Source organism: Tiliqua scincoides, chromosome 4, assembly GCF_035046505.1.
Source record: "Tiliqua scincoides isolate rTilSci1 chromosome 4, rTilSci1.hap2, whole genome shotgun sequence".
Classification (NCBI taxonomy): domain Eukaryota; kingdom Metazoa; phylum Chordata; class Lepidosauria; order Squamata; family Scincidae; genus Tiliqua; species Tiliqua scincoides.
The window spans coordinates 53222312-53249175 of record NC_089824.1 but is presented as its reverse complement, the minus strand read 5'-3'; the positions used below and the strand labels follow the sequence as shown (position 1 = coordinate 53249175).

Below are 26864 nucleotides of genomic sequence, written 5' to 3'. Positions count from 1 at the left end.
CCAGTCTGTACATCCCCTGCATGATTTTGTATGTCACAATCATGTCTCCTCTCAGGTGCCTCTTTTCTAGACTGAAGAGGCCCAAACGCTGTAGCCTTTCCTCATAGGGAAGGTGCCCCAGCCCAGTAATCATTTTTGTTGCTCTCTTTTGAACTTTTTCCATGTCCGCTATATCCTTCTTGAGATGTGGCTACCAGAACTGGACACAATACTCCAGGTGTGGCCTGGACGCTCTTTTCCCTCTCGCATAACACCAGAACCAGGGGAGATCCACAAAAGCTGAGTGTTGGGAGAGTTAGGACCGACAGAAGAAAATATTTCTTTACCCAGCGTGTAATCACCGCAGACACTCGCCTATAAGTCGGTCTCACAGATAAGACGAGGGCAGGTTTTGAGCCCAAAATCATGGAATTTGCTATGACCCTCGGATAAGTCAGGGGTTTAACTTAGGGAGGTTCTGACTATAATTTTGTCTGATTTTACCGGAGTCCAGATCCTGAAAAATGTCCAATAATTGTTATCTAAGAACTGTACCAACTGTACCATAGCTTTCTTATACTGTGGCATTGCTTGCAGTTCAGTCTCTTTTTTTCTCCAGTCTCGAACAAGTTTTTCAGTTACGCCAAACTGCCTTGCAGCCACATAATTATTGCTTTTCTTGGCATGTTTAATAACTTTTAGTTTGAAAGATGCCCTGTAAGAAGCTCTCCTTTGGATACTAGAATTCATTTTTAGGACTGGAGTGGACAAAGTTGAACTGGTCTGGAGATCTCTTGTCACTCGGGACCTGGTTGCTCTGCTGAATAGCTCCTAACTGGCCTCCTGTATCCTCTCTGCACATGTTGCCAGAAAAATTCGTTTCCCCCACGATGATAGGAGTAAATCACTGCAGTGAGAGGAAAGTGAGAGAAATGCTGCTTATGAGGAAGAGATGCAGCTTGCCCTTTCACACTAAGAACAAACACATGGAAGTGGGGGGGGGATCTCTATACATACCAGAACAAAAACAGGGAGAAGGTGTGGGGGAGGGAAAATCTCTATATAGACATCACAGCAAGACCAGTGCAAAACCCCTTGCACACAGAACCAACTGATGGAAGTTGGGGGGGGGGCAGATCTCCATACCTACCAGTGCAAAACAGGGGAAAGGTGTGGGGGAGGGAAGATCTCTATATAGACATCACAGCAACACCAGTGCAAAAGCCCGTGGAGCCTAATCCTATGTATGTCTACTCAGAAGTAAGTCCCATTATAGTCAATGGGGTTTACTCCCAGGAAAGTGTGGATAGAACTGTGGCCCAATGCCCCTCCCTCTGAAAGGCAAAGGCTAAGCAGGGAGGGTCAATTTGGGGAGCTGCAGGCAACTGTGGCAAGGAAAAGGGACTTCAGCCAGCCCATTCTTAGGCTGGTAGCCTCAGCAGACTCCCTGGCTTCGTACCTGCTTGCCTGCCCCTGGCTCCCTTGTTCTCACTCCACCCAGACCTCCTCCAGGCTTTTCTGGTTGCCCAGTCAGCAGGCAGGGTAGACAAGGGACTTGATACCCAATCCCAGGCATGTCTACTCAGAAATAAGCCCCATAATAGTCAACAGGGCTTACTCCTAGGTAAAAGAGGATGGTTTGCAGCCTTCCTCTTGCTTACAGCAGGAGATGCAAAGCGGCTGCTCCTTTCCCCTCCATGCCTCGTGAGAGTCAAAGCAGCTTCTCCCTCGTGGTGGGGCTGCTACCTGCCTCCCTACTATAGAAACAAATGAGCCTGCTTTAGCAAGAAGGAAACTGTTCAGAGTTGGAAGGCTCTGCCCTCTGACTGACCCGGAGATAAGGCGAAGTGAGAATTGGAGCTAGATTACTTGGCAAAAATTTCGCAGGTAGTTTGTGGAACTCTTTGCCACAAGAAGTAGTTATGGCATCTTGCCTGGATGCCTTTAAGAGGGGACTGGACAGATTTCTGGAGAAGTTTATTACGGGTTACAAGTCTTAGTAGGTATGTGCAAGCTCTTGGTTTTAGAGGCAAACTGCCTCTGATTGCCAGATGCAGGGGAGGGCATTTTTGAAGATCAAATATGATAATATTCCTAGCTTATCAGCAAATCTACTAGAAATCTTAATAGTTTTGGCACAACTTCAGACAATGTTTTCTCATGAAAGGAATGTAAAATGTGGGTAGAAGAAGGAAATGGTACAGTTAGATTTCTTTTTTCCCTTGTACAGAAAAGTATGGTTGCCTTACGGCAGTTAATGCCCAACGCACAGAACTTCATACAACAGTGTCTTCAGCAGTCTGTAGCACAAACGGCTGCTTCACCATGTACTACAGCACTAACAACTGCCTCAGTAGTTGTTTCAAGGACTCCTACAACGACAGCCCCTCTTCAATCAGCAAGACCAGACCCTAGAACTCCACTGGGGATACCATCCTCTCAGATTTCAAGCCCAGTTCCCTGCAAATCCTTGGTAACTAGAGGATCTGGTTCTCTTCACTTTGTTCAGCCAGCCCATGGGTTGTTGGTAGGGACGCACTCCCTTCAAGGTACAAATCTTGTCGTCTCATCTCAATTGGCAACAGCAGGAGTCAACACTGTTAAAGCAGTACATCTGACCTCTTCCACAGCAATGGTGACAACAAGTACCACTTCTCTGCAAGTTTCAAAACCAGTCCTTGCCCCTACAGTGTCATCGGAAGTACTCACTGCTCTCAGTTCTGCCAAATGTGTCTCATCTTCTACTGTTGCAACAACTTCTTCTCTCAAAGCTGTAAAACCAGTCTTGACCACAGCTGTGACAACATCTACGACTGCGGTGACCACATCTCTTCAGACCACAATGCATGTGCCTGGAGCTCCAATTACTATTCGGGTTGCCCATCCCAATTCCATCCTTTCCCAGTCAGCTCGAACTTCACAGGGTATTAAAGTTAAGCAGCTGGTAAGAGAACTGTATTTAGTACTTGAAGGAATATTAATTTAAAGCATGCTGGAATAAAATGCTTGCACCTGTCAGCCCTTCCAGAGGTTTGAGAGATCAGGTGTTTGGCAGTGTTAGTTTAAGCTACAAATCTGAACTGAAAGGCTTCTTGCCAAGTAATATCAACTATTAAACTTTCAAGAAAATGCTTTTTCTAATCTGAAATATAGGCCTGAACGGTCTTTCACAACTATGGTTGCTTAAGTACAAGCTGTGTGTAATGTTTGCCTTCAGTTTGTTTATGTAATTTTTGTCCCAGATAGTCCAGCAACCCACAGGAGGCATCTTGAAAAAAGTGGCCACCCTTCAACCAACATCAGCAGTGCCTGTTGTGAACAAAACGGGTGAAAAAATGCCATTAAATGCTTTGATCCAGGCTAGCCAACTTCCTGCAGGTACAGTTGAATTCTCTGCCTCAATTCAGGCATCAAACTTCTTAAAGGGCTGTATAAGTAGCATTCCATTTCAAGATTGTTTGACTCCTACAGGATCGATGAAACTTGAGTTCGCAAAATGGTGTATGGGGTAGGGCAATGGAGATATGGTATCGCTACTGAGTATGAATCAGGTGCAGGTTTCAGAAGTTTGTTAGCATTAACATGTCAGAGGGAACTCTCTGTGGCGGCCACCACCCTATAGAATTCCCTGCCCTGGAAAGTGTACCAGGGACCCTCACTGCCTATCTATTGGCAGTTGCTGAAGGCTCTCCTTTTATTGGTTTTCTATAATGTCACCAGGGTTTATGGTAGAATGGTTCTCACCATTCTGTCTGGTTTCGCTTCTGCTTGTTGTGTTTGATTTTTGTTAGTTTTTTTTGTACATTATAAGCTCACCTGAGTCTGACGAAAGAAATGGGATACATCTTTTTTTAAAAATGCCCATGGTACATGGATAGTCGCGTTTGATAATCAGTAGTATCACATGGAGAATTGCATTTTCAGTGGCAGATACTGCAAGTTGCGTATTGGCACAATATGATATCCGTGCACTACATTAGTAATGTTAAAGACATGTGGACCTTGTATGACAGATATGTTATCTGCTTTAATAAACATGGTCTGGAAAAACGTTTGGAACTCTAGTTTCAGGAGGTAGTAGGCTTCTTTAAAACCAGCTATTATGAATGACTTTTGTATGAGACTGTTTAGAATAGCCTGCCTATAGAGTCTTTCCATTAGCCACACACAGAGCTTACTTGTATACCCAATCAACACTCAACCTTGGCTAGTAAATTTGGGCACAGTAGTCCATGTCCTGGTAAAATAGCCTGTGCAGATAATGCTAGTGAAGATTGGATTAGTAACCTTGACACAAATATGCTGCTTTCATTTAAAAAAATGGACATATTCTTGCAGACTCTTTTTTTTCAGAGTATGCGCTGGATGTCATCTTAAATTTTGCTTTCTGCTGTGGATTGTTCATCTTTTTAGGTTCCATTGTGAAACAAATTACCCTGCCAGGAAACAAAATTCTGTCGCTTCAAGCACCTCCTGTTCAGAGAAATAAAATAAGAGAGAATGGAACAACATCCTTCAGGTAAAAAAAGGAAGTTTCTGTGGCTATAGGGAAGCTTGAGTTTAAAAAAAAAAAGGGAAAAAGCAAAGACAGACAGCAACATAGAGATGCAAGTGATACCTGAATAAATATTTAAGACTTGTGAAGAGTGTTCTCACTTCCTTGGTTGTCATGTTCTATTGCTAATGAAGGGAACAGCCAAATAATTCTGCCGTGGCAGCTGTTTCAGTTGTTAACACTCAGCTGGCTGAATAGGTTTTTATGTTATTGGAGTCCAGCATTTTATTAAGCTAGCTGATAGCTTTCCTTCTCATATTTGCCTGGCTTTTAACTAAATTTGCACTTTGAAAGATATCAATTATAGGTACCTTTTGAGATTCTTGAGGAAAGAGGACCAGGTTAATTACAAGTGTTTTAGCATTCACACAAACTACCATTCTTGCTTGCTCTTGTTTCTTTAGAAGTTGTTAATAGATTAATCACATTTGGGAATATTTCCTGCTAGGTAATGTGAATGAAATGCCTTAAATAGTTATTGGGAAAGATTCAAGGTTTTTAACAATAGATTTCAGCTTAAGCGCAGACTGTTAGTCGTGTGTGTTTTGGATGGAAAGTCGTAGTTAGCCACTTTCACCTTAGAACAGGGCTTTTCAGACTGGGGCGTCGCGATGCCCCAGCCTATGGGTCCTGGCCTCTGCCCCCTTAAGGGGCAGGGGCAGCCTGGAGGCAGGGAGGAGGCAGCGGTGCGATCCCCAGGATCGTTCTGCTCGGGGCTGCAGGGGCTTGGGAGCACTTGCCCAAGCCTTCTGCAGCCTCCCCAGGATGCAGGGAGCCCAGTGCGAACCTTTGTTAGGGCTCCCCGCAGCAGTGAAAGTGGAGCGATCGTGCTCCACTTCCGCTTCAGCAGAGGCAGGGCATGATTTCTTCGCTTTTACATTCACTGCTGCAGGGAGCTCTAATGAAGGTTCTTACCGGACTCCCTGCACCCTGGGGAGGCTGCAGTAGGCTTGGGTAAGTGCTCCCAAGCCCCTGCAGCGCCCTGAGCGGTGCGATCCTGGGAATCACGCTGCTGCCTTCCACCCACCCCTGCTGTGTCCCCCCCCCACCCCTCAAGAACTTACAGTGGCTCAAACTCTCCTGGAGAGTTGGAAAACCACTGCCCTAGAACAATGTTAGTTCTTAATACAGAACTCAGTAAATAGCCCTCTTATACTTCACTTGCATCAAAGCTGGTATGTAAAGAAACTGTTGGTGGAGAGTGAATTAAGTGACTATCTGAATGGCAGGTGCCTTCCTCTAATTTTGTTGGGGCCTACCTCTTCCTTTGGAATTAGTGCTGTGCAAGTTGTTGGCAGAAGCCTATGCCTTGCAAGAGATGCTTTTATCAGGAGAGAAGCAGGCATGAAAATGGCATCTTGTACAGCAACTTTGTTTTCCTGGTGCTAGGATCCTATTTCATTAGCTAATCTCCATTGAAAGGGCTTTGTGCTCTAAACCTGTTGGGGCTAGTGGTGCAGCTCTGGCTGGTAGAATCTTCTGACCTGTTATGGCAGTTCTGCTATCCATCATAGTATCAAATGTTCTGGCAAAGTTTTGCCATAAATGTGCACTAGAAGGGTGTAGTTGGATAAGAGTGCTAGTAATCCATGGGAAGGAGTCTTTAAGATTTTGTCACCTCTGCCTACAGGATCTAATTAGAGTTATTGCATCTGCACGAGAATGGGTACTTAAGCTGCTTTTGGGGAACTGTTTTGTGTTGTACTTTTTCTCTGCAGCAGTTCTTTATGTAGAAAAGACCAATCTAAAACCCTTTGTCCTTTAAAGTAGTATGATATGACACAGGAAGGGAACTCCAAGCTGAGGGAAGTATCGACTTGTATTGTTTATGTAGCACGCACCAGTGGCATTAGTTTGCACACTGGAGGTGGCTGACTAAATTTCAGACTGCTTTCTTAAAAATAAAAGTGGGAGAATGGGCAACTTGGTAAGAGTGAATGCAAACCTTCAGATAATGTGATCCCAGATAATTAAGGGCTTCCAAGACCAAGACTAGCACTTTGAATTGGACCTGGAAGCAAATTGATAGAATGTAGACAGATGATGCAAAACAGGTGTTATGTGCTTCCATCTATTTGCATGTGATAGCAGAATTCTGAACAGTTTCCTGGCTTTCACAGGCAGGCCCCATGCACCTTATGTATGTATAGCATATAAACCCACATTACAGAATTCTCATTTATTGAAACTACTGTATCAAATTTTAGTGGTGTGTGGAGCATATCTATGTTTTTGTGCCTAGATTCCTTTTGGTTCCCAGAAACTGGGACTGCTATGTATTGAGGTATATCTTTCATCTAAGCATTCATTCAAACATTGTGGCAGTTTATTTACAGCCTGTCTTTCCCCTCCCCACTGGAAGGTCCCCAAGGCAGCTTACAGTATCCATTTTTTTTTCCTACATATTAGTCCTGTCTAAGAGGTTCACTCATTGTGGTTTGCACACTGCATAAAGATACCCATAAAATCTGCAGACTGGCGTGAATTTGCATAATGCAGTTTTGCTTTGCTATTGCAAAGATTCTGCCAGTTTTGTTCAGGTGTCCAAATTAACTTTTTGCGTGGCCCTTAACTATAAACCAGTTACAGAAGACTTTTGGGAGGTGAATGGGAAAGACCTTGGTCTGGGATCTTGAAGAGCTTCTGCTGACACTAGAAGGGCTGATGGTTTGACATTATAAAGCAGTTTGATCATATGAAAAAACACTTAACCAATTTCTGCCCAGTCTACAGGGGTAAATATTGATCCGTGTTGCGTATATGCAACATTGGATAGAAATGGCTTAATATAGGTGAGCACACAGCTGCTTAAAATCTGATAGTGTTGTGTGACTAATTCTAGATTCAGCTCATATGAACAGAGTGAGATTAGCAGCCACTGGTTCACATTTAATAGGAAGGAACTCAAGATGTTTAAGCCTGTCCTTCTTCAATGGAGTTATTAAAATAAGTGCATGGCAGGTGTTCAAACAGCAGAGGGTGCTAAAGACCTGCTTGTCTAGTTCAAGTGAGTTCTAGATGGTCCATTTTGAGAATCTATTCAGTATGAGAAATTGTAGGACCAGAAGAGGCTTGCGTTTGCCTCATTGCAAATGTCAGATGCCTCAGCATGAAGTATACTGACCTAATCAACTTAATTTGCATCCTACACATGCACTAGAGTAGGCTGAAGAAGATTCTGTTACAGAATACATCTGTAAATGTTCTGATTTTAGTCCATCAAATGGGCTCAACGACCAATTCCCAAACCCCAATATTTTCCCCTTTCCTACTACTCCTTGTGTTAGATTTGTGGAGAGCCTTTGGGCCTTGCACTGTTGCAAAGCGCTTTACAGTGCTTTTGCGATGGCACGTGCTGATGGAACACACATTTGCAGGCTCAGGCTCTTGTTAGATTGGGTTATTTACATAGCTAGTGGATATACCAAATGAAACTTGTAGCATGTGAATCAGCCGTAAAGGAACTGAGCTGTACTGAAGAGTTGTAAACAAGCTTGCACATGGCTCCAGAAATTAGTCGTCCCTCCATGCCTGTGTGATATACAATGAATATACTTTCACTGTTGAACTCTGGTTATTTAACTGCTGTTTGTGTACTTGAATCCGAAGACCTGTTCTAACATAGTTGCTGAAGTTGGCAGCAATGGGTTGATAAGTATACTGTATAAGTATAAGTGGCACTTTGTATGCCACTTCCAGTCAGTCACATGTTCTAGTATTTGACATCTGAATCTTCTCATGGGGCTTTTCATAGTAATTTTCTATGCCTTGTTGCATCAGGTAGATCAGATGTTAGGAACTCTGTGAATGTAGGAAGGTCTGAGTCAGACCATTTTTCTGTATAACTCCGTATTATCTACACTGACTGGCAACTACTCTCCAGCATGCCAAACAAGTCCTTCCTATCTTTGCCTATGAATTGAACCTGGGGCCTTTTTACATATGAATCATGTATTTTACTACTCGACTATGATCCCTCTGTTATAGTCATGATTCCAGTCTTTTATCATAGATAGTTACAACCAGAGTTGAATGCTCCACTCTTGAATTCAAGACAATGTCTTCAGTTCTCAGACAATAACTGCCTTTCCTTTAGAAATGAAGTGAGACTCATATAATTATTATTTAGAATATATGCTGGGTGCATTTAAGCTTTTATTCTATACTGATGGAAAGGAAGCAGCTAACTAGGATGACTCAAGGAAGAAATCACAACTTCTATACAACAACATGCTCACCATTTTTACGTGCATTTATCTTATAAGGCCTAGCTACAGGCTGAACTACATGTTGGACGCAAACTTTATATAGCTGCAGCCTGGCTGCCCTCTTCTTTAACATTTTTGCCCGGCCCATAGGTGTACACATTTGATCCTTCTTGCATATATACAATGCTGGGCAAAAATGGCTTAAACTGAAAAATCAGTTTGGGAGGAGACGCTGAAGTAGAAAAGTAATAGGGGTGGTTCCCCTTCTTTTGCCCACTATTATTCAGCTTCAAATCACCATCTTTTCAACAGGATTTCCTTCCACACTTTCAAGATAATGTACCCACTCTTTCTTGCTGCATCTGTGCTCTCAATCTCTCCCTCTTCTCTCCCCCATGCAGCTTTTCAATTTAGAAAAGTCAGTGTGTTGATGCGTCATGTAATTTGGCTTTCAGACTTTAAAGACTGAACATTCTGTCCTAGGAAGCCTGAAAGATGTTAGGCCTTCACTTTTCAGAAACTTTAGTTTGTTTCCACAGTTAAACACTGCGAAGTTATTGGTACTGCAGATCAAATAAACGTGTTCAACTTATCTAACTGGATTACTTCTATCATGCTATTGGTAAATATTATGTGTATTTAAGGGAAGAGTCTTATTTGCCTTATGACCCCACAAAATATAATAGAAGTTGCTTGCTTGAAGGGATGAAGATGACATCAATGATGTGACTTCTATGGCCGGAGTGAACTTGATTGAAGAAAATGCATGTATTTTGAAAGCAACTTCTGAAGCCGTTGGCACACTTATCCAGTCATGCTCAGAAGAACTCCTCCTCTTCTCAGATGCCTTAGAGAAGAAGATCTTGGAAATAGGTGAGAGATACTAGTTGGGAAGACACTCCCAAATGCAAGCAGGTTGCATAAATCTTAACCTTGACACACATTTCCTGAATCATTGCTGTCATTGCTTGGGACTAACAGAACTTGTTTAGAGTAAAGCAGTCAGCCTGGAGGGAAAACATCGTAGGATACTGCCACAACACCAATGCTAAAAGCAAAATCCTGACTCTCTTATGCACTGTGATATTAAGTATAGGTTACGCTTCAACGAGAAGTTCTTAGGCTTTTGTTCAAGAAGTCTTAAATGTTTTTAGACTTTTGATCAAGAAGTCTGAATGTTTAGCCTGGTCTCAGAATCGGACCTAGTGTTGTGCATTTGAAAGCGCACTTGTGTGGTTGGAACATGCAGTGCCTTGCATGTTGCTGCATTGCTCACAACAGCTTCTCAATGACGTGCTGTATGTGGAGTGCTGTTTCTGGGCTAAACAGCATCTCTGCTTCTTTTCTGCAGCTCCTTGCAGAGATACCTTGGAGATCTCCATTCTGGATCTGGGCAGGGCAAGGTGGATTGCAGCTAAATACAGTGTAATTCCTCAAGAATTGATTTCTGCTGAGCTCATTCCATTACTAGAATGGAGAGAGTTTTCACTAGAATGGAGTGGGCATTATACAGGAGTGAAGAGGCAGGTCTTCCCTTGCCAAGCTGCTCCTGGAGGAAGATGCCTGGGATGGGGGGGGGGAGGAGATTGGTCTCAAAGCAACTTGGTTGTTGCTTTGGCAGATCTTTGACCCAAAGACTGTTGGTGCATGTGTTCTTTAACTAAGCTCTAAGCAATAGATGACTCTGTATACAAAATCCAAAGGGATGTAACATTAAAAGTATGGGTGGACTAACTCAATTTCTTTTACAACTTCATTTTTTTTAATTCTCAGTGCAACTGTGGGCGCACCTTGGTTAAAATGTTAGTGTAACTACCAAGAGCCTGGTGAAACTGCTTTGGAAGTTGGTGATCTCTGTTTCAAACAAATCCCATTTTCAGTCAGTTCACATGACCCCAGCACATTAATTTGAGCAAATGCTTGTTAGCAACTGGAATGAAACGAGCTTGTTTAAAGTGCTGCTGTCTAGAACTGACAGTTGAAGAATACAACAGTTTAATGTGAAATTGTGGCTTGCCTCTGTTGCTGTTGTTTACAATAGCAGTTGGGAGCCAAGCACCTCTGCTTTAATGTGTGTTTATTCTTGGCATAAAATAAAATACTATTATACATTGATATGCTTGGTTTTAAGTCATTGCACCTCTGGGGGAAGTTGTGGGGGCAAGGACATGTCGTTAGTATAAGTTTAACAGTAATTTGATTTTTATAGCACTAAATTGCCAGGGCACTTGCTCTGCCTTCTTCAGCCTGAGCTGATGGGGGTCAGTTGTCAACCAGAAAAGGCTTTGATTAGTATGCCTGCAACTTGAGGGCACTGTAAAGGTGATGATTAGTCTTAGTGTAGGGTTCAAGCAGCATCACTTGAAGCAATCTACCTCAGTGCTACCACTGTGAAAATACTGGAGGACTGAAGAGGGAGGTGATGCAGAAAGGGCAGAAAGTAGAGTTTATCCACACAAGCTGCACTCATGGAAGAAGGAAGTGAAATGCTTTAGGACCCTAATTGAGTTGGCTGTTTTCCAAGTTACTACCTTGAGAGTAGGGGAGGTCAAGCTGCCATATGCTTTTGATCAGGCTGGGTGTGATAAGGGTCCAGGCTAAGATGCCTGGAGTATGTTGCAAAAAACATAGCTGTTCATGGACTTGTCGGGATTTAACAAGCACAGTGTCAAACGGGGCAAAATGTAATTCTGTATTTTTTTAATTACTGAAATTAACGGAATATGGCACTAATTTCTACAGCTGCTATTTCTCCCCTTCCCTGAACCACAAGGCTTGATTCCTGTATTCTTATTAACTTTGTCCTATAAATGACCTTGCAAGGAAAGTGGTTCTAGAGGCTAAGTGAAACAGTGTCTGTTTTCTAAAGCTGTAGGCTAGGTTTTATTAATGTAATGTCTAAGATCTTTGAAGTTGTGACTTTACCAGGAAAATCACAATCTCCAAACCTTTATTCATAATGGGTATGACTTCCAGGGGGAACAAAATACCTGCTGTGCTAATTATTTCAATTATCAGCTAGTACTAAAACACGTAATGGATTTTCTCTACTTCCACAGGTAAAAGGCATGACATTACGGAAGTTAATTCAGATGTTGTGAACTTGATCTCCCATGCTACACAGGAGCGATTACGAGGGCTTCTGTACAAACTGTCTATAATTGCTCAGCATCGTACAATGACCTATAAGGTAAAGGAAATCATCATTAAGCGTCTTGGTCTCTCAACAGTCTTGTTCTACTCAATGCATTTTTTAAAAGTAACATTATGGTTGTATGGGGAACATGTATCATGAGTCCATCATAAAGAATACATACTTCTAGGCATATAAAACCTTGGCTATTGTATGTGGCACTAAACCCTGGTTAATTGTAAGAGTAAAATGTATCCATTGGGATGGTGATAACCACAAGGACCAAATGCCACTGTAGTCTTATACTTTTCTGGAGAACGTATGTTTGTATTTGCATCTTTCCAGAGGTGCAGTTCCTGTAGTAAATGGAGGTCTTGTGATGACACAATAAGCATCAATAATACTTCCCAAATGTAAGCCAAATCTCTTGAAGAGGTGTTTGAATTTGGCAACATGTGGCATCAAGGACCATGATTAGATTCCAACATTCAGAACACTTAACCAGAGTTTGTCCTCTTTGTATAGTCTCATTCATCTATCTATCCTTAATCACCCCTCCTTTTCTTTGTATTTTCCCAAACATTTTTTCCTAGTCTCTAGCTTCTCCACAGCACAATACATTGTTTTATGGGCAATATATAGAGAAGAAAATGAAGATGAGTAGATGATGCTTACATTGGAGCAATTTCTAGACAAGCTAAAAGGCTTAAGCAGAAAACTGAAACCATCAGATTTTCAAGTGAGGAGGATGAACCTCTGCAAACCTCAAAGCAATTAATAGTGTTCTCAGGCATCATCTATCATGTGGAAGATGAATATGGGCAATGCTTCCTGTTCTCAAATTTGAGTAGTCCCCAGATGTAGGGAAAATGTAGTTTTTAAAATATATATTTCTCCAAATCCCAACATCCTATTGTAATGATTATTTAAAGAACTTGACTCTGGAGTAGGCAAACAAGACTGTACACTTATGAATGTACTGTCGCACACTTGCTGACTAGATGAGAGTAACTTGAGTGTGTGATCAGTAAAAAATTTAGGAGTTTTCCAGAAGTCTAAACATCTTTCCCATAATGTTGCAATATTAGAGAAGATTGTGAATAAGCTTAGGCTAATGCTATATTTCAGTGTCTTTAAGAAAAATGTTGCTGCTTGCAGTAATTTAAACATTTTAACAAATTTTGCCAGTGAGTGAAATGACTGAATTCAGCATGTCTGAGTGAATTGCAATAATGCATGAATGATTTGTACAACACAAACATTAGGGAAACTGAGACTTCTCAATGACTTGTAAAATATGCAAATGTTTTGGTTTATCTTGTCATTGTTCATAGATTACAGGGAAGGAGTGTCCTATCTCTTATCCTGCTCTGTTTTTGAGGGGGTTTTTTTGGCCATCTTTCAGTGTGGGTCCTGTGGTTGGTGCTGGCAGATACAAATGGGACTTAAGGTTGTATTCTAAGGAGTGTAAGTACAAGGGTAGAAGCTGCCTGCCTGACTCTATCTGACTTATGACAGGCCATAGTCCCCCTCCCTCCAAAAATGCTCTTCGGGGCCAGGAGGCCCTCAAATGGTGGGAGATGTGGTATAGGGAACTGCTGTGGGAGGGGAGAATGGTGGGCTGAAAACCTGCTTGCACAGTTTTCTTGAGTAGATTTTCAGCCATTTTTCTCCTTCTACAGCAGCCCCACACAATGCATCCTATGCTGTTTTCAAGAATTTCCTCACCCTCAAACAGTTTTTGGAGGGGCTTGGATATGTGGTGGAAAAGGGTTGGGAAGATAACTTGGTGCTTGTATCCTGTAGGTTAAAACCCAATGAATAAAATTGTTTTTCTTTAGATGGCAGGATCAAGGAATGTGTCATGGTGGGGGAAGAAGCTGACTTTAAAGCTAGCTATGCATTTCATGCTAATGGCACATCTTTTTGTTCTAACCCCTTGGCTCCTGTGCATCAGGGGCTAAATGGTTGGTTGGGAAATGGGTCTTTAAGGCTACCCCACTTATTCTCCCATTGTTATAGAGTTTATAGAGATAAGTAACTGAATATCTTGGGTTAACTCTCTGGTGAGACTGGCCTACTCAATAAGAAAATGAGCATGGAACCAATGTTAAACTAAGTGTGTTTTGAAAAAGAGATGGAATACATCTCAACTAGCTATTATTGGTGATCAAATCTTTGTTAACTAGGGCAGTCTTTGAGGGAGTGATAGTTTTATTGGTAGATTCATCGAAAGTTCCCTCTGTCCTCTAGGACAACGACAAGTACATAATGTCCAATGATACTCGAGCTCAGCTTAAGTTCCTTGAGAAACTGGATCAAATGGAGAAGCAGAGAAGAGATGAAGAGGAGCGGGAGATGCTGCTTCGAGCAGCTAAGGTGAGAATTTGGAAGGATTTGAGGCGCACAAAAGATTTGTGCCTGCTAAACATTTGTAGACCTTGCTGCTAAAGAAGTATCATGAATATAAGAACTATAGAAGATTCTCTGTAGCAGACACATAAACAGATATACATACATAAGACCTTTATTGGCATAGATAGCAGAAATACAGAACAAACATCCAGAACACACACACACACTAAAATAAAACAATCATAATCATCCAATACCTCCTCCCCCCCATTCACCATAATATAGCAGAAGACCCAGAATTCTGTCCTGCCAGAATCCCAGAAACAAGTTGGCAACCTTGTCAAGAGAGTCAGTATCCTCTATAGAAAGAAGAGTTTGTAATTTAAATGAATCCTCCCAACCCTGCATTTTGTTCAGCAGTGGAGCCAGATAGTTCTTAGGAAGGGTGTCATGCAGTGGGCAATAAAAAAATATATGATATAATGTCTCCATACAATTCCTGTCACAGGTACATCTTCTTTCTGAGTAGGGAATGCCACTAAACCTGCCAGCTAGCAGAGCTGATGGAAATGCATTGCATCTTGCAAGGGAGAATGCTCTGCGAGCCTGCAGGCACTCCAGATGATAAAAGAAAGAAGCCAGCTTCCCAAATCTGACTGTGCAGATGGAGAGGGGAGCAAATGGTGCTAGCTGCACAGAATAGCTCTTGACACTCAATATCGAGCAATCTTTCCTTGATAGTCCTGTAGGCTTTGCTTAAACCAATCATACCCAGGCTTGCTGTGTCTAGTCCTATCGATTTAAGCTTGGTGAGTGTATCCGCAACCTCCACAGGCAGTACTGGATCAGCCAGAAGCTGGTACATTAGCCCATACAGGGCAGCATTGAATAGGATTGCAAGCCAAAATTTTACTGGTCTTGACTAAGCCAACGTTTTGAGTCTGATAAAGCCCACTTCAAGACACATAGCAGAGTATGGAACACATCTGGGAAAACCAAAGATCCTCCGCAGGTAGGAGGCCTGTATGCTCTCAGTTGAATGATTCAAGGCCTTATGCCAGATTGGACAGCCATAAAGAACTTGCGAAAGTACCTTAGCCTTGAATACCTCTAAAGCAGCCGGGAAATATCTGTTACCTTGGCTAAAAAAAAAACTGGGAAATTGCAAGGGATGAGATTTTTGATGCATTTAGGACTGCATTACGATGAGAAACCCATGAATGCTTGTAATTAATTCGGAAATTAACGCCGAAATATCTGAATGTCTTTACCTGTTGCATTTTGTTGCCCGTAAATGACCAGTTAAATGGTTTCCAATTGTTGGCAAATATCATGATTTTAGATTTAGAGTAGTTAATCTGTAACTTGTTGGATGTAAAATACTCTATAGATTTATTAAGTAGACGTTTTAAGCCAATTCTTGTTCGAGAAATAAGAGCCGCATCATCCGCATACAGTAATAGCAGCACTAGATAGAACCCAAGTATCGGGCAGTGACCATCCACTGTCTTCAAGGCCGGGGCTAAATCATTCAGGAACAGGTTAAATAGCATGGGAGCCAGAATGCATCCCTGCTTAACCCCTTTGTTTATAGCAATGCGGTGTGTGAGGCTACCACTCCTGGTATATCTAACTTTACATGATGTGTTGGAGTATAAGGTCTTAATTAACATCAGTAGTCTTTTATCAACCCCCATGCTGGCTAATTTAGATCAAAGAAGATCTCTATCAATGGAATCAAATGCAGCTCTTAGATCAAGAAAAGCCACGTAGAGTCTTGCCTTGGCTTTCTTAATCCGATAAACAGATATAGACACTTTGAGAGTTTAAACTCTAGAGAAGATGAAAATGGCATTAATGCAGAGGAGGAGAACTTTAGTAAGCTGCGAAAATCACAGCTTGTATAGGTAGCATAAAGCAGAAGCCAAAAGCAATCTTAGTTATTACATAGCCATAGAGGGTGCAATCCTAACTCACTTTCCAGCACCTGCATAAGGGCAATGCAGCTCCCTGGTAAGGAAACAAATATTCTTACTTTGAGAAGGCCTCAATGAATGCCCCCCAACTGCAGGATGCAGCACCCATTGGCACCGCTATACCAGTACTGGAAAGTGGGTTAGGATCTGGGCCAGAATTGCTTAGTTCAAAAGGAAGCACTTCCCATTCCCCCAGTCTTCCTTCCTTGCTAGGCCAAAATACAAGTTCATTTGTGAGGAATGACCCTCTTACTCCAAAAAGATTAGCAGCTGAGCTGTTTGGACGGTACCACTTCAGGCAGTCACATTATCGAATCTTGTTCAGGGGAGCAAAAAAAAATTTTCTTGCACATTAAAAGAAGCAAAAGAATAAGTTCTACCCTAGTCTTCTCCTTGACATTTTGGTTTTATTATGTACAGATAATTTTTATATGGGGGAATCTTAAATAGCATGAGCCCCTACTTGCAACTTCAAGGCAGCTTGCAAGTGTACTTAAATAATACAAAATAATCAGTTCATAAAGCAGTAGAATATAAGCCAAACAATAATAGAACTTACAATTACTAACAGCACCAGATTGTCATAACAGAGCAGTCAAGAAGGCTCTTCTTAGGACGACTGCCTTACTCTGCCATGTGAGGCCAAAAAAGATGGGCAAGTCCAAGCATAGTTTTAGTTTAATTTTCCACATTTTTATACCGCCCTTCCTCCACAGATCTCAGGGTGGTGTACATAGTTCCTTCCTCCTTTTGTCCTCACAACAACTCTGTGAGGTAGGTTAAACCAAGAGATAATGACTGGCCCAAGGTCACCCAGGAAATTTCGTTGGATGCTTGGGGATTTGAAACTGGATCCTCGCAGATCTAAGTGCAACTCCAGAACCACTGCACTACGCCACACTATACAATGCGGCATTCCTTGCCTATATAACTGACTTTTTAATACAGTATGGTTTGTAAGTGCTTTTCACTCTTGACCTGATGCAGACTTAACTGTTGGGCCCCTGCAAACTATGGGAAGGTTATCATTGCTTAGAAGTAGAGTGCATTATTTACATGCAGAAGTTCCTATGTGGCATGAGTGTATTTGGCTAGAAACACCTACACTCTGATTTTGATGCAAGGCAGTTTCTTAGCTGTAGCCATGACTTACAGATGGAGCCAGTCTCTGGGGCATGTATTTCTTTTTCATTCTGAAGCAAATCTCCCTCCTTTCTCTCATCTTCCAATATGGTCAGTGTTAACTATTGTTTAGCATTGCATGTACACTAGCCCCAACCATATAACCTCATGTGGTTTGTAAACCCACTTTAAACTTCTTCAGATCCTGGTTTGAGGGAACCTGTAGTTAGAATTGGCATTCATGTAACTCTGAACAATGGTTAAATTAGTCAAGGAAAGAACACATGCTGGATAGCAGGTGACGCCCAGTCTGTAAAACATGGCTTGCATGGAGTCATTGTCGACCTCTTCGGCAAGCCATTGAGGCTAGTCCCTTACAAAGAATCCTGTAAGAGGTCAGCATTGTCCCCGTTGCTTAATAGTGGGCTGGTGGTGAGTGGCTTGCTGATGGCCACACAGTGAAATTGTTTGTGCTGAGACTTGAACTTGGAAGTCAAATTACACCCATAATTATTCCATGCTAGTTCCCTTTGGATAGATTTGGAAGCCTTTACTTGCCATACTGAGACAGTTCATTGGTGGCAATCTGGAACATAAAACGTAAACCAGTATCACCTTTGCAAAAAGATTTATTTCTACGTATTGTCTGGAATTCAGGCACTAAAAATTAGGCTTCTTAAGGAGGCCAGCTGTAACCCAGCAAAAATGGTGTTGGATCCTCTTTCCCTCCTCGCTACGTCTCTTTTTTCCAAGTGTCTGCTGCTGACATGAACATCATCACGCCTAGGCTGGACCTGACTGACAATGTTAGCATCATTTTTAGTTCAAGCTTCCTCTGGGCTAGAACAGAGGCGGCAGTCCCTGATAAAGGGAGGGTTGTGGGGAGGGAGGAGGAGAAGAGCCAGCCTGGCTTGAGGCATTAAACCCCTACAGCTAAGATTTTCAATCAGAGGAGAGAATGGTGCCTTATTAAATATTTAAAAACGTGCTTTATTTTGAATGTTTGGTTCTAGTAATTCCTATTAAATTTTGCTTTTTGATAGAGCCGTTCCAATAAAGAAGATCCTGAGCAGCTGCGTCTAAAGCAGAAAGCAAAAGAGGTAGGTCTTTCAAGTTACCCTGCTTGCCTTTGTATTTGGAGGGAAGGTTGGCAGCCCTCTCCTGGCAATTAGGTCAGGGTTTATTTTGCTGTTGCATACCATTTGCCGAGGCCTTGGGGAAGGACAGGAACTGCTGAAGGCAAGGGCAGCACTTCAAATGAGGTCAATGAATTATGAGCTCTTTTAACATTTTATTTTCATAGTTTACAAAGAACTATTTCTAGACAGGCCTCAACTACAGCAGTGTGCTTGGTAGGAATATAATGTGGGATTAGAAAAAAGATACTTTGAGATTTAGCATCTGGGACCGTACAATAGGCTACATTTTTCCAGGGTAATTGTTCGTTTTGTAAATCTGATACTGCTTATAATTCTTTGGCTGGGAGGCGGTACTGGGATTTAGTTTTAAATGGAAAACGCCTCTGGCTTTTAATTTTCTGGGCCCAGCAGTTTTCTGTTCTGGAATGGAGCCCTTGTTTCACACAGTTCATGTTTAGCTGCAGGGGTTTTAGTTTATAGCTTAGACTGGTTAAGCTTTTACTCCCAGAGGCCTCTGCATAGCAACTGCAGAAATCAACAAATAAGTTCATTTATGTCTGCTGCAGCCTCCTCTCAGTAGCTGACTTTTTACATTTCCCAATATCCATTTCCTGACTTTTCTAGCCGGAGAGAAAAAAGCTCCACTAATTGGAGCTTATTTTAATTGAGCCTTAATATTGGATCTCACTGGAGTTGCCCCCAGAGCTACTGGGAATAGAATTAAATGAAAATACCTAAGGTTGAAGACTCTGTGAGTGAGATATTTTTTTACTTGACCTACAGATTCTTTTCCCTGCTGAATAAATCAAGCCTGTTCACATTTCTGATTAAGGATCTGACAGCAGACAATAATAAAGACAATTGAGGTGTGAGATGTGTGATACAGAGCTGAAGAAATTGGTTTCTATAGTTACTTGACTGATTTCATGCCATTTTTAAGGATCTCTGTGGTAAATGAGTGATTTTTCTGAGAAACCTTTTTTAACTGTGTCTCTTGAACTATGAAATTCGTTGTTGCTTAACATTGCTACGGTTGGCTTCTAGGTGCCAATAGAAGCAACAGTGGGTTATTTATGAATGCTTTAAAGGCCCTTATTGTTTGGATTAATGTAGGAGGCGAGGCAAAACAAATGGCAATCCAGTAAAATGGTCTCCAAATCAATGCACCAGACTCCAAAGTCAAGAAGTGTCCATGAAATAGAAGGACAGAAATGAACTTGTTACTCTGCTAAATCTCAACATATTAAGTTTTGTAGAGATGAACTTGCATATGGCTTGACTTGGCGGAGGGGAGATGAATGTTACTTAGGGTGCAATCCTAACCCCTTATGTCAGTCCTTTCCATCACTGACATAAGGGCAAAAGCAGCTCTCAGGTAAGGGAACAAACATTCCCTTACTTTGAGGAGGCTTCGATGAGTGACACCCAACTGCAGGATGCAGCACACGTCCCATTGGCACTACTATGCCAGTGCTGGAAGGCACTGATATAAAGGATTAGGATTGCGCCCTTAGTCACTGCCCCTCTAAGTTCTCATATCACTGACACTGGAAAACACTAATGTTCCTCCATTGGTTTCTCCATTAAAATGTTCCTCCATGTTAAGCATATTCCAGTCCTGCTTTGTCTTGCAAGTCCCATCTTGAACCATCTGTCAAACTATTATAAATTTGATGCACGCAGTCTTAAGAATAAGCATAGAGTTTAGAGGCATTCTGATTTGGCAAAGGCCAGAGTGGAAGATCAACGTAGGATTGGTTTGGATGATACTGTGACTTCTTTGAAACAACTGGGAGTTGTTGTTGTGCACGAACTGGGAGTAAAGCATCGGCATTCATAACTTCTCCTACGCACCCACTGATTGCCCCATCACCTAATCATGCACATGTGTGTCTTGTCAAGTCTGCCTATTAATATGCCATCTTAGTACTACTTTGAAGCATTTCAATTATGCCTTGATTTGGGAGAACCATGCCCTAGGTGGGCGGGTATGTGCATCAGTGCTTTTTCACTGCATGCTAAAAATGGCATCTGAACTGCAGACAATAATAAAGACAATAGTATCTGAACTGACCCAAGTTAACATTTGTGCCAGTCTTGATGATAAATGGCAGCACAACAGAATATTTTAGAAGTAGGTGAGTGGACAAAATAGTTTTTGTTTTTTTCCCCTAGGGTTCCAGCATTTGTGTGTGTGCATGTATACTTGAGGCAGGCTACTGCCACATTCTCCAGCTTACATATGACTGAATTTCATGGGAGAATCATTGAACTGTGAATTGCTGACATCTTATTTGGGGAACACATTCAAGTCAAGGAGACAATCAAATGAATCTTGCATATATAAAATCATCCTCTGGCCCTGGTTGAAATGAAGCTCATGGAAATTAAAGCTGTGGTTATATAGGCTGTACCCTCCCCCCATGTATAAGTTTATTTCAGTGTTTCCCAATTTGGGGGTGTGACCCCTCAAGGTCAGGCATGCACATTCTTGTTTTGGAATCTGCCTTCTTAAAGAGGGTAGCGACCCAACCTGGGACCTGTAGTGCTGTTAGTATGGTGCTTCTGGGTTTTGCTGCTGCTGTCTTAAATAGTGGGTTGCAATCTGATTTTTGGACCAGGAAGCTGCAAGGTGGTCAGGGTCATGCACCATTTTACCCTGCAGGTTTCTGGCCTTGGCAAGTCTGTAACACACCAAAAATTGAGTTGCAAACCACAGTTTGAGAAACTGCACTAAACCTTACCTTATAGAGCTCCCTTGGCAGTGCTGACAGAGCTCTCCAAGTATTGGGATGGGGCTCAGGGACAGGTTTACCTACCTTCCAGGAATCTCCTGGTGGTGCTGCCCTCCTTTTCACCCTCAAATCTAGAGCAGTGTTTCATAAACCAGTGGTACTTGAGGTGGCATCTGGTGGTACATACGGGACCCCCACCACCTGGCAGCAAGACCAGCAATGCAGCAAGCAGTAGTAGGTGACTCGGCTCAGTGGGCAGAGCTCCAGCATATGCTTTTTGCAACCTAAAAAAAGCCCTCCTATCTGCCCTGAGCCTCTTATCAGTGTTCGTTGCATTTTGTCTAGCTTCTAAATCCAGAAGTAACTGGTGATGACATCATTACCAGTTTCTTCTGGTGGTACTTCCAGTAGGTGGACCATGCAGAAGTGGTACAGCGGGGAACAAACACTGAGAAATGCTGATCTAGAGCAGCCTTGCAAATGAAGAAGTGCCTCCATTCCTAGAGTCCGTGCCTGGGGATGGAGAGTGGCAGTGCCTGTGCTGAAGAAGTCCTGGAAAGTAGACAAGACTGTCCCAAGCCCCTGCCCAATGCTTACCTAACTTGGAGAGCTCCATCGCTGCTGCTCCTTTTTATGATAGGGCACTCTAGAAATGGAGATGTTCCTCCATTCCTAGAGCTCCCTGTATCTAGGGAGCTTGCTATGGTAGGGGTTTAACAGATGAATGGGGGGGTGTCCAGTCTGAAGACTTCCATAACTAATAGACACACCTTCTCACATTAGTTCATCTAAATCAAGGGTTAACTGTACTCACATTTGATTTCAAAAGAAGAAACTGCTCATAGGAAGGAATTGGTTAAAATAAGTTAAGTCAAAGTCTCAGCTTGGGGGTATTTAAATATACTACACTTGAAGCTCAGATAAGATGTTCATTTTCATTCCCTTTCTAATCTGTGGTATAAAGTTCAAGAGGATGATAACCTGTTTAAATACTGTGTTCAAGGAAGCAATAGATGGCAAGAAGACGTTATTAGATGTTCAGATGAAGAATATTGAAAAGAGCAAAAATTTTGGTTTTGTCAGTATGTTGATGAAGCAAGCCAAGGGTAAGGCATAAGAACAGTTTGTTAAGCCTGCGCTATAGAGGCAAAAGTACAGGTTGGGTATGCCTTATTCGGACTACTTGGGACTGGAAGCATTCTGAATTTTGGAGTTTTCTGGATTTTAGAATTTTTGCATAAACATAATGGGGGTGGCAACCTTGCAGGTGAAGATTGAACCTGCTGTTGGTGTGGGCAGCAAAGTGCTGTCCAGTGTGGGCGAGGCCACAGCTCGCCCCTTCCCATCACCCCCTGCAAGGACCTGACAGATAGAGGACTGTGAGGATAACCTATTTTTATTCAGTGGGTGCCTTCTTGAGATGCAGCCATGGCATGCTACCTTTATGTGCAGGGAGTTTTCAGTATGGATCCCATTTAAATGTAAGATCTTCATCTGCACTCACAAGTAGTTCAGTCCTAGAACTTCAGTGCTGTATATTGAAGTTGATTATTTTTTAAGAGCACTGTAAGAACATTGAAACCAGCCTCTGAGTACATGCATGCCCCTGAATTCATGGAGGAGCTGTTCCAGGGACACCCTGCATGGATACGGGGATGACTATATTAATAGCACCCCTGTGCTCACCCATCAACGTTCTTTAAAGGTTTATTGGGAAGTATTTCTTGCTTTAAACAGGTTTCTATAAGCATTTAAGCTTATAGTGTGGTGATAGCAGGCTTTTGGCAGCCTGAATGCCTGACAAAACTAGGCCCAGCACTAAACAGGAAGTAGAAGTTAACTGTGGGCATGCAGGGAGGGGCACTGAGCCACAGATAATTGAATCTGTGCATACCTGATAAGGGGACCTACTTGTTTTCCTGTTAAGTGCAAGTGCAATGGCCCAGTTCCAGCAATACAAGAATATCTGGAACTATAGAATGAATGAATGGCATCAAAGGTTGTGATGTTACACGTTTGAATGACTTAAAAATGAAATTAATGCAGTTGTATAACTGGTTGTAAGGGCAACATGACTGAAAATTCTGATGGCTATATTTTGATCCCTGGGGCTGTTCTGTTGCTCACTAACCCCTTTTAGAAGATGAGACTTTCTTGCACCTGAAATCTGTAGTGGTGGTTCTGTATCGCAATGAAACCTATTGAATATTCAAAGTGTCATAGTGCATGGAACAAATAATGCAATCATTGAACTGCCCATAAGCTTCTATCTGTGGCATTCAGTGTTCTTAAGCATGTGTCCTTTATAATATCAGTATATCTCTTACCAAATGAAAGTACTTGGCTTTCCAAGTTGTATTGAAGTGCTGCTTTATAAAAACTTTATAAAGTGAAAAATCCAATTTCTTTGAGATGGAAAGGAAATCTTTTCTTAAAACTGAACAGAGGTTTCCCCTTCTTAAAAATTGCTTCATGTGATTACAGCAGTGCTGCAAATGCCATTTCACTATTGGGGAAGGGCTCTAAAAAATGTACCTTGCTTTATTTGTGCTTCAGGTCAGATTAACTAAAATGGTTATTGTGTCACCTAGAAACTCTCGACTGCTTCAAGACCAGACTTTAAAAACCTATATATTATTAAAAAGGCCAGCAGCAACAAAGACCATTTTACAATTTCTGCTATGTTTTCATGGCAATTTGATCTTTACACAGGTTTAAAAAAAAACTTTGTGTGTGGAGCAGATGGAAAAATCAAAAAGAAAATGGGCTTATAACACTTTCTGACTTGCTTCTGATCTCAAGACTATCTCTTTTGAACAAATATAGAGTAATACTCAGAAATCTAGAGTACTAGTCTGAAGGGGTATTCCTCATAAGTAATTGTGGTTATTCTTGAGGTGATTGATGGTATGAGCACTCAGGGCTGGTTTTGGTATGTCTGAATGTTGCTTCTTGCATAATTACTTGCATGTGTGAATTAGGCCCATGGTAGAACCAAAATTTGAGAACTTGTGTTACCTTCTTTTGTCACTTCCAAAGCAATACTTGGTGGAATCGGTTTATACATTTAGCAGTGATTTATAGTGTATGTCAACAAGCCATACATGTTTGGTCTTGCCTGCGGTGTGCACAGTGCACCTACCAATGAGAGTCTCGCTATTTTATCATGTCTCAAATGATGGGTGCAATGGGAGTTGAGTATTCCAATCTGCCTTCTGTGATCATAGGGAAGATGTAATCTGAAATGTAGTGTTATGGTATTAACTTTTTACTACATTTAAGCACATATGTAGCTTATTAAATTATAAAAGCATATTCAGGGGGTCTATTTTTAAAGACTAATATATACGAATTTGTAGTGTTGAAATGCAAATGAGTAATGGGTTAAACCAGACTATAGAGAATTATACATTTATGTAAAACTTTCATTGTGTAGAAGGCAGGTCAAAAGATTGCATCTGGTCTCTATCAGCTTTAGGGTGCTGCAATCTAACTTATTCATAATTTTCTCTTTTTGTTTTAAATTAGATGCAACAATTAGAACTTGCACAAATGCAACAAAGGGAGGCTAATCGTGCAGCTCTGGCAGCCATTGGTCCAAGAAAAAAGAGACCACTGGATTCATTGGGACATGAGGTACGTATAAAAACATGGGATTTTTTCTGCTAGATCTTCTAGCATCCAGTTGAACCTTGTTTCTGATTTTCAGTGTTGGTTGGGCAACATCTCATATGGCAGAGTACTTCTAACAGGTTTGTAGGCCATGCTATAACTGTTAGCATCAATTTAGCATCTTCTTCATTGTGTAATACATGATATTGGGGGGGGGGAATATTGCTATCTTAAATAGCCAATTTGGGGGGAATGCCAGAGCAGTAATTTTCCCTTCTTTTTGCAAAAGTGGTCTATAGTGGTCTAAAAGTGGATTTACTTTATTTTTTTGCTGCAGGCTTGTCATTTGTGCTGATGTTACAAGTACCACTTTCTGACATCATTGTAAGGCAAACTGGGAGGAATTTTTTGCCTATTCTGTCCACTCAGAATTTTCACACAGTTTCAGAATACTTACCCTGAGTCCTTATATAAGAGAAGTTTGGAAGTTTCCCAAGTTTCCAACTCCATGTTGGCAACCTTCAGTCTCGAAAGACTATGGTATAAGTTTCCAACTACGTAGAAGAAAATTCAGTGTCCTTATCAACAAGGCTTTTACTCTAGCCCAGTGGTTCTCAAACTCTCTGGGAGAGCTTGAGAGCCACTAAGTTGTTGCGTGGGCAGGAGGAGGGAGGCAGCAGGGGTGGGGGAAGGCATTTGTGCGATCCTCAGGATCGCGCCGCTCAGGGGGGCTGCAGGGGCTTGGTTACACGTACCCAAGCCCCTGCAGCCTCCCGGGGGATGCAGGGCTCCCTGCAGCAGTGAAAGTAGATGCAGAGTGATCACGCCCCACCTAAAGCGGAAGTGGAGTGCAATCACCCCGCATCTACTTTCACTGCTTTGGGGAGCCCTGCTGCAGGTCGTGCTGGGCTCCCCACACCCCCGGGAGGCCGCAGGGGCTTGGGTATGTGTACCCAAGCCCCTGCAGCCCCCCTGAGCGGCACGATCCTGGGGATCACGCTGCTGCCCCTGCCCCTTAAGGGGGCAGGGGCCAGGGCCTGCAGGCGGGGGCGTCACGATGCCCAAGTATGAAAAGCTCTGCTCTAGCCCATTGGTTCTCAAACTGGTGGGTCACAACCCACCATTGGAACTGAAAAGGGTCACTTTCCCCTTAAGGGGAGTGACCCAGAAATGAGTGTCCCTATGGCACTGCAGCGATCATGGTGCTGCGGGCACCCAACAGCATTTAAACATACTTGGGAAGACTGTGCTGCTTCCCAGAGGGTCCTGGAGCCTCGCAGCCCCCTCCGCAGCAATGGAGTCCGTACTGCAGTTGGAGCCCACTTCCAGTTTTGGAAACTCCCTGCTCCAGTGCTCTGACTGCAAACCAGAAGTGGGCTCTAACTGCAGGTTGCAGCCCACTGCAGTGGGTACTGTGAGCTTTCTGAATCCTCTGGGAAGCTGCACAGTCCCCTTCGGGTATGCTTAAATGCTGTTGGGTGCTCAAGGCACTGCAATTGCTGCAGCACAGTCAGGATATCCCCATCCCAGAAACTGCTCCCACAAGCAATTACCTTCAGTTCTCAGATTCCCCAAGAGTTTGAGAATCACTGCTCTAGCCCCTTCCCTTTTATGTTGTGATTAGAAAGGTCTCGGTTTTTCCTTCAGCAGAGAAGCATTCATCTGCCAATTATCATTGTTCCCCTTTTAACTTTTGATATCAAAGAACGTTTAAAATAACACTGGGATTAGTTGGATTCTATAGCTCTTGTACGGCTCCGTGTAGAGCAGTTCGCTCATTTTCTGATTAATTGTAGTATTCCACATGATTTTAGGCCTAATTTCATATTCATTTTCAAGTTCTACATCAGGGGTGGAGTACTGGAAAGAACCTAAATCTAGCTTGAGTATTAAAGGAAAATGGTCACTCATTCCTAGATCATCAACCAAAAAATCAATAACATTCACCTTGAGGTGAAGTGGAACCAAGAAATAATCTATAACACTGGAACCAATGGCTGAAGCATAAGTGAATTCACCTGAATTGGGGAAATCTACAAGGCCATTTAAC

General features: G+C 42.3%; 1 protein-coding gene across 1 annotated transcript in view; it reads left to right on the top strand.

The window, feature by feature from the left end:
* The window catches only part of TAF4B (TATA-box binding protein associated factor 4b), a 72523-nt gene that overhangs the window by 23691 nt on the left and 21968 nt on the right, over positions 1-26864 (top strand). Inside the window, exons 7-14 of the mRNA XM_066624428.1 lie at positions 2210-2923; positions 3222-3306; positions 4393-4498; positions 9446-9615; positions 11802-11932; positions 14129-14254; positions 18372-18428; positions 24731-24838. Of these exons, the coding sequence (XP_066480525.1) occupies positions 2210-2923; positions 3222-3306; positions 4393-4498; positions 9446-9615; positions 11802-11932; positions 14129-14254; positions 18372-18428; positions 24731-24838 (1497 nt within the window). The remainder of the gene's footprint in view (positions 1-2209; positions 2924-3221; positions 3307-4392; positions 4499-9445; positions 9616-11801; positions 11933-14128; positions 14255-18371; positions 18429-24730; positions 24839-26864) is intronic.